Here is a 14,677-nt window from a genome sequence, read left to right as displayed (position 1 = left end):
GAGGCGTTTAGCCCCAGAGTCCTTAGCTTATTGATGAGTTTTGACGGCACTATGGTGTTGACCGCTGAGCTGTAGTCAATGAATAGCATTCTCATATAGGGGTTCCATTTGTCTAGGTGGGAAAGGGCAGTGTGGAGTGCAATAGAGATTGCATGATCTGTTAGGGCGGTATGTAAATTGGAGTGGGTCTAGGGTTTCTGGAACAATGGTGACGTGAGCCATGACCAGCCTTTCAAAGCACTTCATGGCTACAGATGTGAGTGCTACGGGTCAGTAGTCATTTAGGCAGGTTACCTTAGTGTTCTTGGGCACAGGGACTATGGCGGTCTCCTTAAAACATGTTGGTGTTATAGACTTGGGACAGGGAGAGGTTTAAAATGTCAGTGAAGATGCTTGCCAGTTGGTCAGCGCATGCTCACAGTACACATCCTGGTAATCAGTCTGGCCTTGTAAATGTTGACCTGTTTACAGGTCTTACTCATATCGGCTGCAGAGAACGTGATCACACAGTCTTCTGGAACAGCTGGTGCTCTCATGCACGTTTCAGTGTTATTTGCCTCGAAGCGAACATAGAAGTAGTTTAGCTTGTCTGATAGGCTCGTGTCACTGGGCAGTTCTCGGCTGTGCTTCCCTTTTGTAGTCTGTAATGGTTTGCAAGCCCTTCCACGTCCGACGAGCTCCAGAGCCGGTGTAGTACGATTCGATCTTAGTCCTGTATTGATGCTTTGCATGTTTGATGGTTCGTCAGAGGGCATAGCAAGATTTATCATTAGCTTCCGGGTTAGAGTCCCACTCCTTGAAAGCGGCAGCTCTAGCCTTTAGCTCAGTGCAGGTGTTGCCGGTAATCCATGGCTTCTGGTTGGGGTATGTACGTACGGTCACTGTGGGATGACGTCATCGATGCACTTATTGATGAAGCCAATGACTGATGTGGTTTACTCTTCAATGCCATCAAAGAAATCCTGGGACATATTCCAGTCTGTTCTAGCAAAACAGACCTGTAGCTTTTCATCTGACAACTTTTCTTATTGATCAAGTCACTGGTGCTTCCTGCTTTTAATTTTTTGCTTGTATGTCGGAATCAGGAGGATAGATTTATGATCAGATTTGCCCAATGGGGGATGAGGGAGCTGTATGCGTTGTATGCGTCTGTGTGGAGTAAAGGTGGTCCAGTGAATTTTTTTTCCATGGTAAGATTAAAGTCCTGTATTAAAGTCCTCGGCTACTAAGAGCGCCGCCTCTGGGTGAGCGTTGTCTTATAGTGGAATACAGCTCATTCAGTGCGGTCTTAGTGCCAGCATCAGTCTGTGGTGGTATGTAGACAGTTACAAAAAATGCAGATGAAAACTCTCTAGGTAGATAGTGTGGTCTACAGCTTATCATTAAATACTCTACCTTAGGTGAGCAAAACCTTGAGACTTTCTTAGATATCGTGCACCAGTTGTTATTTACAAAAATACATAGTCTGCTGCCCTTTGTCTTACCAGACGCCTCTGTTCTGTCCTGCCGATACAGCGTATAACCAGCCATCTATCTGTATGTTGATATTGTCGTCGTTCAGCCAGGACCCCGCGAAGCATAAGTTATTTGTTTGGAATGTCCCGTTGGTAGTTTAATCTTCCGCGTAGGTCATCGATTTTATTTTCCAAAGATTGCACGTTTGCTAGCACAATGGAAGGAAGTGGGGGTTTATTCAATCGCCTATGAATTTTCAGAAGGCAGCCCGACCTCTGGCCCCCTTTTCTCCTCCTCCTCCTCATGCAAATGACGGGAACTGGGCCTGTTCCCAGGAAAGCAGTATATCATTGACGTTGTGGTGCTTGTCGGACTCTGCCAGTCCGTGGTGAATAATTGCAGTTTGGATGTCCAGAAGTTATTTTCGGTCATAAGAGACGGTAGCAGCAACATTATGTACAAAATAAGTTACAAAATATGTTAGAAGCAACGCAAAAAAACACAATTCATTAGGAATACATAAAACATCAGCCTTGTTCTCCGGCGCCATCTTGCAGACTTAGCACCTCTGTTCAGAGTGCCAGCCGTAATTTATAAACCGATTCTACTTGTAGAATCACACGAAAATATTGGCAGTCAGACGCCCACCGGTGGGTGGTCCCTAAAACTAATGTTGAACGAACGTCAAATGAGCGGCAGATTGACATTTGTTGTAGTGGGTGCGCTCTTACACTCTCAGACCCATCTCCTCCCTTGCACCCATCTCCTATCCTCCACAGCTCAAACTATATTGAAGAGGACAGAGGCCCAGATTAGTATAAAACACCAGATGGTTTGGTGTGTGTGCCTTCACACACTGGCCACAGGGGTCAAGAGAAGACTCTCAACATGCATACAGAGAGACATTACTTCACTCACAGGATGGAGAGACCGACACACACCAGCAGCACATAGGCTCAGAAGTGTGTGCACGCGCGTTGCTAATGCTATTGACATGTGACTGCAGACATCTTGGTAATGAAGTTGAGATCAGCAGGAGAGAATGTCACTCCTTTTCCATTCAATGTTTCATCTAATTGTCTGCCTGGATGTTTCTCCCCCCAGGGGTCATAAGATGACGAGTAGCTTCCCTCAGACGAGACAAGCCACTTAACCCGTCTTTAGCACTATCTCCGTCAGCAAGTGTCTGCATGTCATACAACACAGTGTGATCAGTGAGTCTCAGTGGGCCTCATTGCGTTATGCGTTGTGGTAAATAGGACTCTTCATTCCAGCACAAATGACACCATGAGTCATTTATAAACTTATAAATGAATTAATATGTAATCAAATCACATTTTATTGGTCACATACACGTGTTTAGCAGATGTTATTGCGGATGTGGCGAAATGCTTGTGTTTCTGGTGCCAACAGTGGAGTAATATCTAACAAGTATTGTCTAACAATTTCACAATGTACACAAATCTAATGTAAATGGAAGACGTAGCTTTAATTTGTATAGCGAGAGACAGTGCAATGCAAATGAGGTTTGAAACACACTGGCACATGTGTATTGCTTCGCACAGACAGTAGTTTCAGTGTTTGTTATGTGGTTATTAAATCTTGCCTCCTCTGCCTCGCCTCCTCTGCCTCGCCTCCTCTGCCTCGCCTCCTCTGCCTCCCCCTGGTGTGTGGGTTGAATGTGACCACTTCCCGCCATTTGTGTCCCAGCAGCAGCTCAGCTCTCTCAGGGAGTTACAGGTTGCCAGTTAAGTGTTCTCTCTCTGTTCTCTATAAGTGGAGTGGGTCTCTTTCCTCAAACAGGGAGGGAGTATTTGAAACAACATTTTGGAACAGGTGGAAACAGATGAAGTCGGTGGGTTTATGGGAAATGTAGTGGGAGGGTGAATGTGCCAGAGATAGTTATGTAAAATCTGTGGCACGGTAACTGACTGTTTTGACATCTTTGTGGAATGATTTCTCAAATCTTTTTGGTCTTGTTTAGTCTCCACTCAGAGGAATGTTAGTGTTCCATCTAGAATATCCTTCCTTTTTAAGAACACACAAAGGCCTTTTCATTGTGTGCATGTGAGTAACCCCACTTTTGTCATGGTGTGTTTTGTTATACAATGTTTGGTCTTCTCTGTTCAGTATCTGGTAAGTGTGTGGTTGAGTGACTACGTTTCTGGGTTGGTGGGGCAGTCTCCTCTTGTTTGGTGTGTAGTTTGTGAACGTTCATGTCTGGTGCCCTTTGAGTGTGAGGCTGCTCAGATGTTCCCTCTTCTTCCAGAGGGCTGGTAGGAACCACAGGGCAACCGGAGGCTGTTTCAGACTGGTACATCTTTCTTTCGTGTCTTCCTCCCCTCTACTCTTCTGATGCGTTGTTTTTAATTTGGGTGAAGGAAGCCTTTTGCAGCAGCCTGTCTGTTTGAGAGTTACATTTTCAATATGAGAGGAAAAGGGCCTTTAAAAAATGTTTTTGTTGTCTTCGCACAGCTGCTGTGTGTAACATGAGTTTGGGAAAGTGAGAATATGTCATAATAAAGTCAAGTAATGTTTTCCTCTGTCTCTCCTCTAGTTGCGAGTTTCCTCTGACAGTGGACTGAGTGTCTCTGTGAGCGTCTCTCAACCTGGGACGACTGCTCTTCTGGCTACTCCTCTGACAGTGGACTGAGTGTCTCTGTGAGCGTCTCTCAACCTGGGACGACTGCTCTTCTGGCTACAGCGTCCATGAGGTAACGGCGGGAAGCCCCATACTACCCTCGCTCCATCCCCCTCTCCCTCCATCCCCCTCTGCAGCGATGGGTCAGAAGATCTCAGGCAGCATCAAGTCAGTGGACGCACGGGGTGAGCCTTCATACCGGCCGGTCCGCCGTGAGCTGCGGGGTCCAGACTTCTGCCGGCCTCCTCGTTTGGACCTGCTTCTGGACATGCCCCCTGCGACCTCTGACCTGCAGCTCCATCACGCCTGGAACCCCGAAGACCGCTCGCTTAATGTCTTTGTCAAGGAGGACGACAAGCTGACCTTCCACCGCCACCCGGTGGCCCAGAGCACCGACTGCATCCGCGGCCAGGTGGGCTACACACGGGGGCTCCATGTCTGGCGGATCCACTGGCCGGTGAGACAACGAGGAACACACGCTGTCGTAGGGGTGGGCACGGCTGACGCTCTTCTACACTCTGTGGGTTACACGGCCCTGGTGGGTTCGGACTGTGAGTCGTGGGGTTGGGACTTGGGCCGGAACAGACTCTACCATGACAGTAAGAACCGTCCGGCCTCCACCTCGGCACCAACATACCCGTGTTTCCTGGAGGCAGACGAGTCGTTTGTTCTGCCAGATGCCCTGCTGGTGGTGCTGGACATGGACGAGGGCTCACTCAGCTTCATGGTGGACGGCCAGTACCTGGGCGTGGCCTTCAGAGGGTTAAAGGGCAAGAGGCTGTACCCCATCGTCAGCGCCGTGTGGGGACACTGTGAGGTCTCCATCCGCTACGTCAATGGACTGGATCGTAAGTCAATATCCTTATGCCTTGACAGTGGGAAACCTCTCTCTCTCTGGCTGTTTTGCCTTCTGTTTGTTCTGTCTATATTTATATTGTGGGGTTTGCTGTATTCTGTGCTGTGGTTTTGCATACCTCAGTCAGCATAGCATACTCCGACAAGGCTATGTATTCTCTAATACTGTAGCTCAAAGCAACTATAATATCAGCAAGTCAATGCTGCATTATACCTTGAGGGCGCTCACTTTCCTTTCTCTCTGGCTCTTGTTTAGAAAACAATAAAGCACAATGTCAAAACCCAGTGACGCATACACCCATACTCTCCCCATCTCTGAATATAAAACCAAGTTGGAGCGCTCGCTTTTCATTGTTTACTGTGTTGATGAGGGGAGGCAGGCGGGACGAGGGAGGCGTCTGTAGGAAATGTTGAACAGCACAATTATATTGTGTTTGGAGCTGGGGCTTATTTTAGAAGTGCTGAGGCAGCCTCTCGCCCAGGGGAGATTTCTGATGAATCGACATGCGCAGAGCACATGAATATGACCAGTGGGAGGGGTGGAAAGATGGAGGGACAGAGCTGGAGGAAGAAAAGAGAAAGGGAGGGAGTGAGATGAAGTGGTTAAGGTTAATAATTATAAATTAAACTTATAGTGCTTTTTATTACAATTTCATAGCACTTTAATAAGCAACAACAAAACAAAATAATGCAATTTTGTAAAACAGTGGATGGACTGTCATGGCAGGCAGGGTAGTTAGTTAATGGCTTGCATAGTCGGTGCCAGGAGGAAGGCTAGAGTAGAGGCAGTTCAGAGATGAAATGGAGGGAGGTCACATCCAGGGGGTTTCAGATTGGTCCAGAGCCGTTCATCAGGGCGCCCTTGCTGTCGCTGATGCAGCGCTTCTCAGTAGTACTCTCTGAAGTCAGACTCCATGGGTAGAACCCCTCCACTACCGATGTGTAGCACCCACCTGGGTGTCAGAGAAGCACACTGCACATCAGTCCAGAATAGTCCTCCCTGACGCTAACCACTGGAGACAACTACTGAAAAAGGTTGAAGGAGAAAGACATTTGGATTTAATCATCTGTGTGTCTGTCAGTCAGTCATGGGTTTTGGACATAATGGACTGGAGACGATGAGGCTGTGTGTTGACAGACAGTAAGTGACCGTTTCCTCACTAGGTTAGTCCCAGAGACTCTGTCTGAATAATACTGTAGTAGTGACAGCCTGAGCATGGAGATGCTGTATACCAGTGGTGGCTTACCTTCCTCCTGCAGACCTACTGGATACTGAGATTCTACCAATCAGCTGCTCATCAGGACCTAGATTAGCTGCATCAGCTGTGTTGGAGCAGGAGCTAGAGTTGGCCACTGGTCTCTGTCAATCTATAGCCTCCAGTACACTAATCAGTGGCATGTCAGTACAGCGAGACTAGCTGATAGTGTTTTATACTTCAGACTGCCTGGGTCGACTGTATACAGTTCTGTGTGTAGTGACTGCCTCAGCTACTGTGGAGAGAAAGTGGGGGAGGGCCTGCTGGTGTGTGTTTCTCGGCTCTGATCTATAAAAAGATGTCTTTACCCATAGTAGGCTTACCCATAAGCTCTCTCCTCAGTCAACCCCCCCCCTCCCTTAGACGGTCAGACATTAACTACTAATTTTCATGGCCGCAAGCCAGGTGTTTGTGTGAGTTCACGGAAGGGAGCCAGGAGTGGAGTAATTCTGGAGGCAGTCCCAGTGTGGCGCAGAGCTCAATGTCTCGCCTTGCGAAGGAAGGTGTGTGTGTATTGTGCCCCATACAGTCACCCTCTGTTGCATGGTTTTCTTGTCTCTATCTCAGACCAACACACTGGGCTGTTTGTGTGGAACTTGTGACATTAATGCATTATTCTATAGCCCATTAGAACACAAGCCCTATTCTTCATCAACTGGTTTACTTTCAAGGGGACAAAGGAGGGGTTTTAGTGTTGGTTTATTATAGGGCATGGGGTTGTCTCACTCTTCCCCCCTTCTATTTCTCTCTACCCTTTTTCTCAATTTCCCTCACAATATCCCTCTATTTCTCCAGCCCCTCTGCTGTGTTTTCCCAAACTAAATGAAGATGGAGGAAAGTTAAGGGAATGAAGTTTTATAATGTAAGAGAAGCTAATGGAAGCAGCTTCTGAAGCATAACTCTGTCCACCCCATGTCCTTGCTTTGTCACAACTCTGTTGCCTCATTATGTAGGAATCCTGTGTGTGTCATCTTCTCTCTACACTGATGTTAATAGTATTTATTTGTTCTGTAGGAATGCTCCAGAGGAAAGCATGGTATATTATAAATTGGGTAGTTTGGGTACTGGATGCTATTATGGCTGAAACAGCACTTCAGCCAGAGGTATATCAGACAATAAACCACTGGTCTCATGCATGAATTCTATTTATCTTAGTAATCAGTTTATAATAGTAATAAGGCACATCAGGGGTGTCTGAGAACAACCCTTACCACACCCCCTCTGGCCTTATTGCTTAATTATGCTTTGGAAATGGGGCACAAGCACAGGAACATGCAGACAGTATATGAGTATGCATACACTGAGATGCCAGGCATTGGCTTGTATTCCCCAATGTAGCTTCTCCATGTTTCTGTTTTAGACGCACTGTGGTAGAGGAGTCTTCTCTTTCTCTTGCAATAAAATCATGTGAAGAGAGAGATGTCCCTCCACTTTTCCATCACTTTCTCAAATTGTCCCTTAACACAGTTCATGCAATTCTTTGATCCTGTCTTTCTCAGCGAACACACAGTTTCTTCTCCACACGACTTTCACACTGATAGAAGCTTTATTGATTTCTTTAGTGTTTCTGTTGCTCCATAAAGCCTGTAAATAGAAAACAATAGGAGAGGTGGGGATCAGGCTGTCCTGCTAGCTATATTCTAATAGCACTGTTCTTCACATACCAAAATGGCACAACACTACAGCCATAGGGAGGCTACCAGCAGCCAAACTCATTCAGAGCTTAACAAGAGAATAACAAGAGGTGAGCACTTTGCAAAACCTCTGTTACAAATGCACACCATTTCATGCTGGCTCTTTCTCTCACTCGCTCTCTCCCCCCGATATCTCTTTCTCACTCACTCCCACTATTTCGTTTACCCTCAAATCCCTGCTTCAATATTTACACTTCTGATCATGTAGGGGAGTTGCCGTAGAAACCGTTTAGCTGAATGGGGAGAGGAGACGTTACAGCAAGTGCTGGCTTGGGGAGGGAGATTTAGGCTGGGGATGATGTGTTGGCTGGGACTGGATCATCTTGGTTGTGAATGGAGGCTCTTCTTGTTTGGAGCCATGAAACTCTGCTGTAAGTCTCCTGATAGTGTGGAGAATAGATTCACAGACAGTGAGTATGTTTACATGAACACTAATAATTAGATATTAAACTTATGTCAGCAGGCCTAGTATGGTAATAGTCACAAACACCTTACTCTGCTTATCTGAATTGGTTTAATGTCAAAATCGAGGTAAGCATACAGCGATTTTAAACACACATTTTATTTTGCGATCTTTAGAATGATTAGGACACGTAAACCGCTTAATCAGCGTTCCAGTGGTGTGTTTGATCTGCACATGTGCCAGCACCGGTATTGCAAGCCTCCCTCTTATTATGCACGAGTGAAGTGAGTTTGGAATAACAGAGTGTGCATCTTTAGAAATAGTTTTCAGATACAAACTTTATATGTCCCAACTCTGAATATAATAGGCTTCGCAAAAATAACATTGTCACTGTGGTAGAACGTTTATTTTCATTGGTGATTTACTGCTGTCAACAGGATTATTAGGGAAATAGTTACTCTTGCAAAGTATGTCAACGTTTTAAACAAACTATTATATTAATCTGACTATCCACAATAATGGTGTTGTGTGCATGTAACTGTACTCAATGTCTTGCAGAGGTATAGCAGGCTTTATTATGCTGAGGACCCGAGTGTATAGGGGCACTGCAGGGGTCAGTGGCTAAATGGACTGGATCATTTGCTTCTGTCTGGGGATCAGTGGCTAAATGGACTGGATCATTTGCTTCTGTCTGGGGGTCAGTGGCTAAATGGACTGGATCATTTGCTTCTGTCTGGGGGTCAGTGGCTAAATGGACTGGATCATTTGCTTCTGTCTGGGGATCAGTGGCTAAATGGACTGGATCATTTGCTTCTGTCTGGGGATCAGTGGCTAAATGGACTGGATCATTTGCTTCTGTCTGGGGATCAGTGGCTAAATGGACTGGATCATTTGCTTCTGTCTGGGGATCAGTGGCTAAATGGACTGGATCATTTGCTTCTGTCTGGGGGTCAGTGGCTAAATGGACTGGATCATTTGCTTCTGTCTGGGGGTCAGTGGCTAAATGGACTGGATCATTTGCTTCTGTCTGGGGATCAGTGGCTAAATGGACTGGATCATTTGCTTCTGTCTGGGGATCAGTGGCTAAATGGACTGGATCATTTGCTTCTGTCTGGGGATCAGTGGCTAAATGGACTGGATCATTTGCTTCTGTCTGGGGATCAGTGGCTAAATGGACTGGATCATTTGCTTCTGTCTGGGGATCAGTGGCTAAATGGACTGGATCATTTGCTTCTGTCTGGGGATCAGTGGCTGGGACATTTGGTTCTGTCTGGTAATAAAGCGCTAACGGACGACTGGTGTCCGTTAGTTCAGTGAGCAATTGGATTCAGCTGAAGTCAGCGATTCAATTTGGACGCTGACATTTCCAATTTGAGAGAGGCTGAGGCTTGCCCTTTCTCTTGCTCTCTCTCTTCCTCACTGCTGTTTCCATTTGTTTTTTCTCACACTCTCCTTGTGATGTCCTTTCTCTCTCTCTCCCTGTGGTGTGTTCGTTCTCTCTCCCCCTGTGATGTTCTGTCTGTCTGATGGGCGCTCACTCACTCTCCCTGTGATGTGCTCTTGGGGGATTGGTCACTGTTGTACGTTCTTTGCCATGCTTACTTACTGGAAAAATCAATCACGCAGGATGAGCTGCTCATTTTATGCATTGACGTCACACACGTCTTGTCACAAGATTGTCATTTTATACATTTGTGTGACACACACACACACTACTTGCCATAATAAGTCAGTCTTTTCATATATTTTACATCTGACACACACACACGCTCCCACTCCCAATCATGAGGTGGAATCATTGGAACTGGTGCACAGTTTGAGATGTTATCCATCTCCACTGGCACAGTTCTCCATATTGATTAGATAAGCTCTGAGTCTGGAATCAACAAGTCCATACTGAATATCCTGACAGCAGGTCAATTGGCATCTCTCCTGGTTGCACGCAAAGACTGTGAGTCTGAGAGGAAATGAGAGATGGCGGGAGAGATTGATCCGAAACAAAGATGGGGAGAGCGAGAAGAAATTGGGACAGCAGGATCAAGATATGTGTGTGGACACCCCTTCAAATTAGCAGATTCGGGTAGTTCAGCCACACCTGTTGCTGACGGGTGTATAAAATCAAGCACACAGGCATGCAATCACCAAGGTCAAACATTGGCAGTAGAACGGCCTTACTGAAGAGCTCAGTGACTTTCAACGTGGCACCGTCATAGGATGCCACCTTTCCAACAAGTCAGTCCGTCAAATTTCTGGCCTGTTAGAGCTTCCCTGATCAACTGTGCTGTTATTTTGAATCGGAAATGTCTGAGCAACAACAAGAACTGTTCGTCGGGAGCTTCGGGAAATGGGTTTCCATGGCCGAGCAGCTGCACACAAGCCTAAGATCACCAAGTGTCGGCTGGAGTGGTGTAAAGCTTGCCGCCATTGGACTCTGGAGCAGTGGAAACGCATTCTCTGGAGTGATGAATCATGCTTCACCATCTAGCAGTTTGATGGGTAAATCTGGGTTTGTCGGCTGCCAGGGGATCGCTACGTACCCCAATGCGTAGTGCCAACTTTAAAGTTTGGAATAATCATCTGGGGCCGTTTTTCATGGTTTGGGCTAGGCCCCTTAGTTCCAGTGAAGGGAAATCTTAATGCTACAGCATACAATGACATTCTAGATGATTCTGTGCTTCTAACTTTGGTAACAGTTAGGGGAAGGCCCTTTCCTGTTTTAGCATGACAATGCCCCCGTGCACAAAGCGAGGTCCATATAGAAATGGTTTGTTGAGATCTGTGTGGAAGATCTTGACTGGCCTGCACAGAGCCCTGACCTCAACCCCATCGAACACATGTGCGATGAATTGGAACGCAGACTGAAAGCCAGGCCTAATCATCCAACATCAGTGCCCTACCTCTGTTTCCACCTGAGTGCACCTGTATGTAGACAGGCCTAGAGCATGCTCCCGATTGTCCCAGAATGAGAGCCCTGGACTATGCCTGAATCAGACAGACCCAGACAGCATCATATCTGCTTTACTGACACAAACCTGTATCTCACCATTATTAACCGAGCAGTGGGGGAGAGGGGGACTGAGTCAGGGGAGAGAAAGATGGATGGATGGACATAAACGGGATAGGAGGAGAGGGATGGAGATGAGAGAAGAAAGTGGCTTGCTTGATATTACTTTCTAGTCCCTTTAACTGAACCACTTCCAGCTAATTTGCTTCCATTAATACTTAATATCACCCTGTCCTGTTTGCTTTCATCCCATGTTTTGAAGTGTAATATGGGTTTTTATGAACCCACATGGCATGCAGTTCAGCAAGCCAAGGCAGACATGCTTCTGCATAGAATACTGACCAACATGTAGCTGTTATTCTCCCCTACCTCTCACTTTTCTGTCTCTTTCTTTGTGAAGACTATTTCAAGGTAATCATGATACCCAAGAGATACGCACCATACAAGTTTCTCCATGCTCATATACGAGTCCTCAACCTGCAAACACACCTACATTCACCGGAGCAGTGTGGAGTCTGATAGCTCAGCCAGACTGTTGATTGACAGCAGACATTAACAGACTCCTGCTCAGATTCCCGCTGTTTGATGGGACCACTTGTCGCTGGTGGCAACGCAGGGAGAGGGCGCACCAGCTGGACGATTGGACAGTTTCCAGGAAGCAGCAGCAGCATCATAATTATGATCCCTCCTATGCAATTCCCATAGCTCCACTGAATAACATGCTATGTTACTGTTCCTCTCAATTGACTCAACTATGGCTCTCTATGTTAATAGGCTTGCCTTGTTTGTGTGTGTGTTCCTGACACACGGCTACAGTGAGATGATCGTCTTCCTTTAGTAAGCCTAGGTAATGACACACCAGTGTGTGAACCATGTGTGTGCAGGTGGTGAGAGCTACCTTTCATTACTGAGTTCAGAGGTCACCTAATATATCCAGGCTCTCTAACAGGAATTGTAGGTTTTACATCCTCCAGGTGGTGCCCAACTGTCTTACGCCCTATGACTGTCTTGCGCCCATATAACCATGGAGTCAGACAAACAGAAGAAACATGCAGACAGGAGATTACATCCATCCATCCATCTCCCACAATCCCTCTGCGCAGCAAGTGAGGTGTAGGCTGTGACCATGTGACCTGTTTAGCCCATTAGTGAGTCAGATAGGCAGGCCGGATCCTGGAAGTCGACATCTGGAAGTGCGTGTGTATTTGTCTGCGTGTGTCTAAGGCCTATGTTTTACGGTAGTTTCTTGGAAGTTGAGTCAATCATCACTTTGCACGTTTCTTTTGGATCTTTGTTAGTTTTAAGAACATTCATTATATGGTGAAATAGATCATGTCAAAAGCCAGCCTGCCAGCAAGCCTGCTTTTGTATCACATCCTATGGAAACAAGCCTGCTTTTGTATCACATCCTTCCTATGGAAACAAGCCTGCTTTTGTATCACATCCTTCCTATGGAAACAAGCCTGCTTTTGTATCACATCCTTCCTATGGAAACAAGCCTGCTTTTGTATCACATCCTTCCTATGGAAACATCTTAGTGTGTAATACAGGAGAGTCCAATGTCAGTTTGTGTCTAATATATTTTGCTGTGTGTTGTCTAGTGGTCACGTAGCTACAAGGGCACCAGTCCATTTAGAGGATTCCCTAGGGTCCCCCTTGACACCACCCACTCTGTCTATTCCAAGCCATGTGGCCAGTGACTCAGCATATTGTGTATGTGTACTTTAGTGAGGGAGACTGTGTGTGGTGAGCTCCTGAGCATCACCTTCACACAGTGCTCAGGAGTGTCTGCTCTGTAAGTCCAGCACAAACAGATGGTCACGGCAGGTGGACCAGTCAAGTTGACGTCCGTGAAGGGCACTCTCATTGTCAAAGTTTCTCTGTGTGGGAAGATCTCTGACACAAAAAAAAAGCACTTAAAAGCCCTTCTGAGAATGATATATTGCTTAGTCTACACCAATATTAAATGCACTCATTGCCATTCCTTCTAAAATAGCATCTATTAAATCTGTGTTAACATTCCTTTTTTAATGTCCTCTTCTCTCCTGTCTGTCACAGCGGAGCCCCTCCCCCTGATGGACCTGTGCAGGCGAGTGGCCAGGCTGGCTCTGGGGCGGGACCGACTCAACCAGATAGACACCCTCCCTCTGCCAGAGACCCTCAAGAACTACCTCCAGTACCAGTGACCCCACACACTCACCAGGACAACGAACGACTGACTGCTTGACGGCAGCTACATTTCACTACAGTCAACTCCCAAAAATGTAACCCTGACCCATTGGACATCTACTCAGGATAATTATGATGGTCTGGAGGAAGCCTATGAAGGAGTTCCGAGTTTCTTTTTAGGATTTGTCTGTTTTTTTTTTTTTTTTTTTTTTTATTTGCTCACTGCTGTGATGGTTGATGGACAGAGGGAGGATTAACGAAAGGAGGGGGTGGGCTTGAGACTGGACTGTAGCAGAAGTGTTGGGCTATGATGCTGACTTCTCATTGGGTATATGGGTCTGTAGTTCTTCTAGAATATGTGCCTGGAGGAACAGGGCGTTTGGGGATGATGCATATAGACATCATACATAGTTACTGTACATCTATACAGATTCTCTGGAAGGCTCTCGGAACATCTAGAGATTTATATTTAGACCCTATAGCAGGCTCCACTGAGACTCACCAGCCCCTAGCCACAGGGAGTTAGATATTTATATTTAGACCCTATAGCAGGCTCCACTGAGACTCACCAGCCCCTAGCCACAGGGAGTTAGATATTTATATTTAGACCCTATAGCAGGCTCCACTGAGACTCACCAGCCCCTAGCCACAGGGAGTTAGAGGATGGAAAACACACAGGCAGGCAAACATCCTTGAATGCATGCATGCATATGCAAACACTCGCTCATGCTCAGAGGGGCTGTTTTCAGTGTGAGTGGCGTGAGGTTTTATGCATGTGTGGGTTGGTGCGTGTCGGCCTTGCTCCGCAACAGGCAACCCGAGGCATCAGTCAGACCCACTCGGACTCCACTGAGTTTGGGGACACTGCATCCCTGATATCTTTTAGAGCCCTGCTGCACTACACCTCCCTCTCAACTGGCAGTCTCTTTATTTATCAGCGGATTTCATTGGATCCAGGCTTCCATTAGGTCTCTGTCTGGGTGAGTGACTGGGTCTGTGTCAAATGGCACCCTATTCCCTACATAGTGCACTACGTTTGATCAGCCTGATCAGGAGTAGTGCACTACGTTTGATCAGCCTGATCAGGAGTAGTGCACTACGTTTGATCAGCCTGATCAGGAGTAGTGCACTACGTTTGATCAGCCTGATCAGGAGTAGTGCACTACGTTTGATCAGCCTGATCAGGAGTAGTGCACTACG

The 14,677-nt window shown here is 46.5% G+C and overlaps 1 protein-coding gene across 3 annotated transcripts in view; it reads left to right on the top strand.

Annotated features, from left to right (window-relative positions):
- The window catches only part of LOC110507935 (SPRY domain-containing SOCS box protein 4), a 41,012-nt gene extending 26,872 nt beyond the window's left edge, over nt 1–14,140 (top strand). For all 3 annotated transcript variants that reach the window (XM_021588356.2, XM_036965431.1, XM_021588357.2), the window contains 2 exons: nt 4,013–4,944; nt 13,367–14,140. In XM_021588356.2, coding sequence (XP_021444031.1) covers nt 4,236–4,944; nt 13,367–13,494 — 837 coding nt within the window. In that variant the 5' untranslated portion in view covers nt 4,013–4,235 and the 3' untranslated portion in view covers nt 13,495–14,140. The remainder of the gene's footprint in view (nt 1–4,012; nt 4,945–13,366) is intronic.
- The last annotated feature ends 537 nt before the right edge of the window (nt 14,141–14,677 follow it).

The sequence above is a fragment of the Oncorhynchus mykiss genome, chromosome 27, assembly GCF_013265735.2.
Source record: "Oncorhynchus mykiss isolate Arlee chromosome 27, USDA_OmykA_1.1, whole genome shotgun sequence".
NCBI classification, from domain to species: domain Eukaryota; kingdom Metazoa; phylum Chordata; class Actinopteri; order Salmoniformes; family Salmonidae; genus Oncorhynchus; species Oncorhynchus mykiss.
The sequence above is the reverse complement of the archived record's forward strand: the minus strand, read 5'-3'. Positions and strand labels throughout refer to the sequence as shown.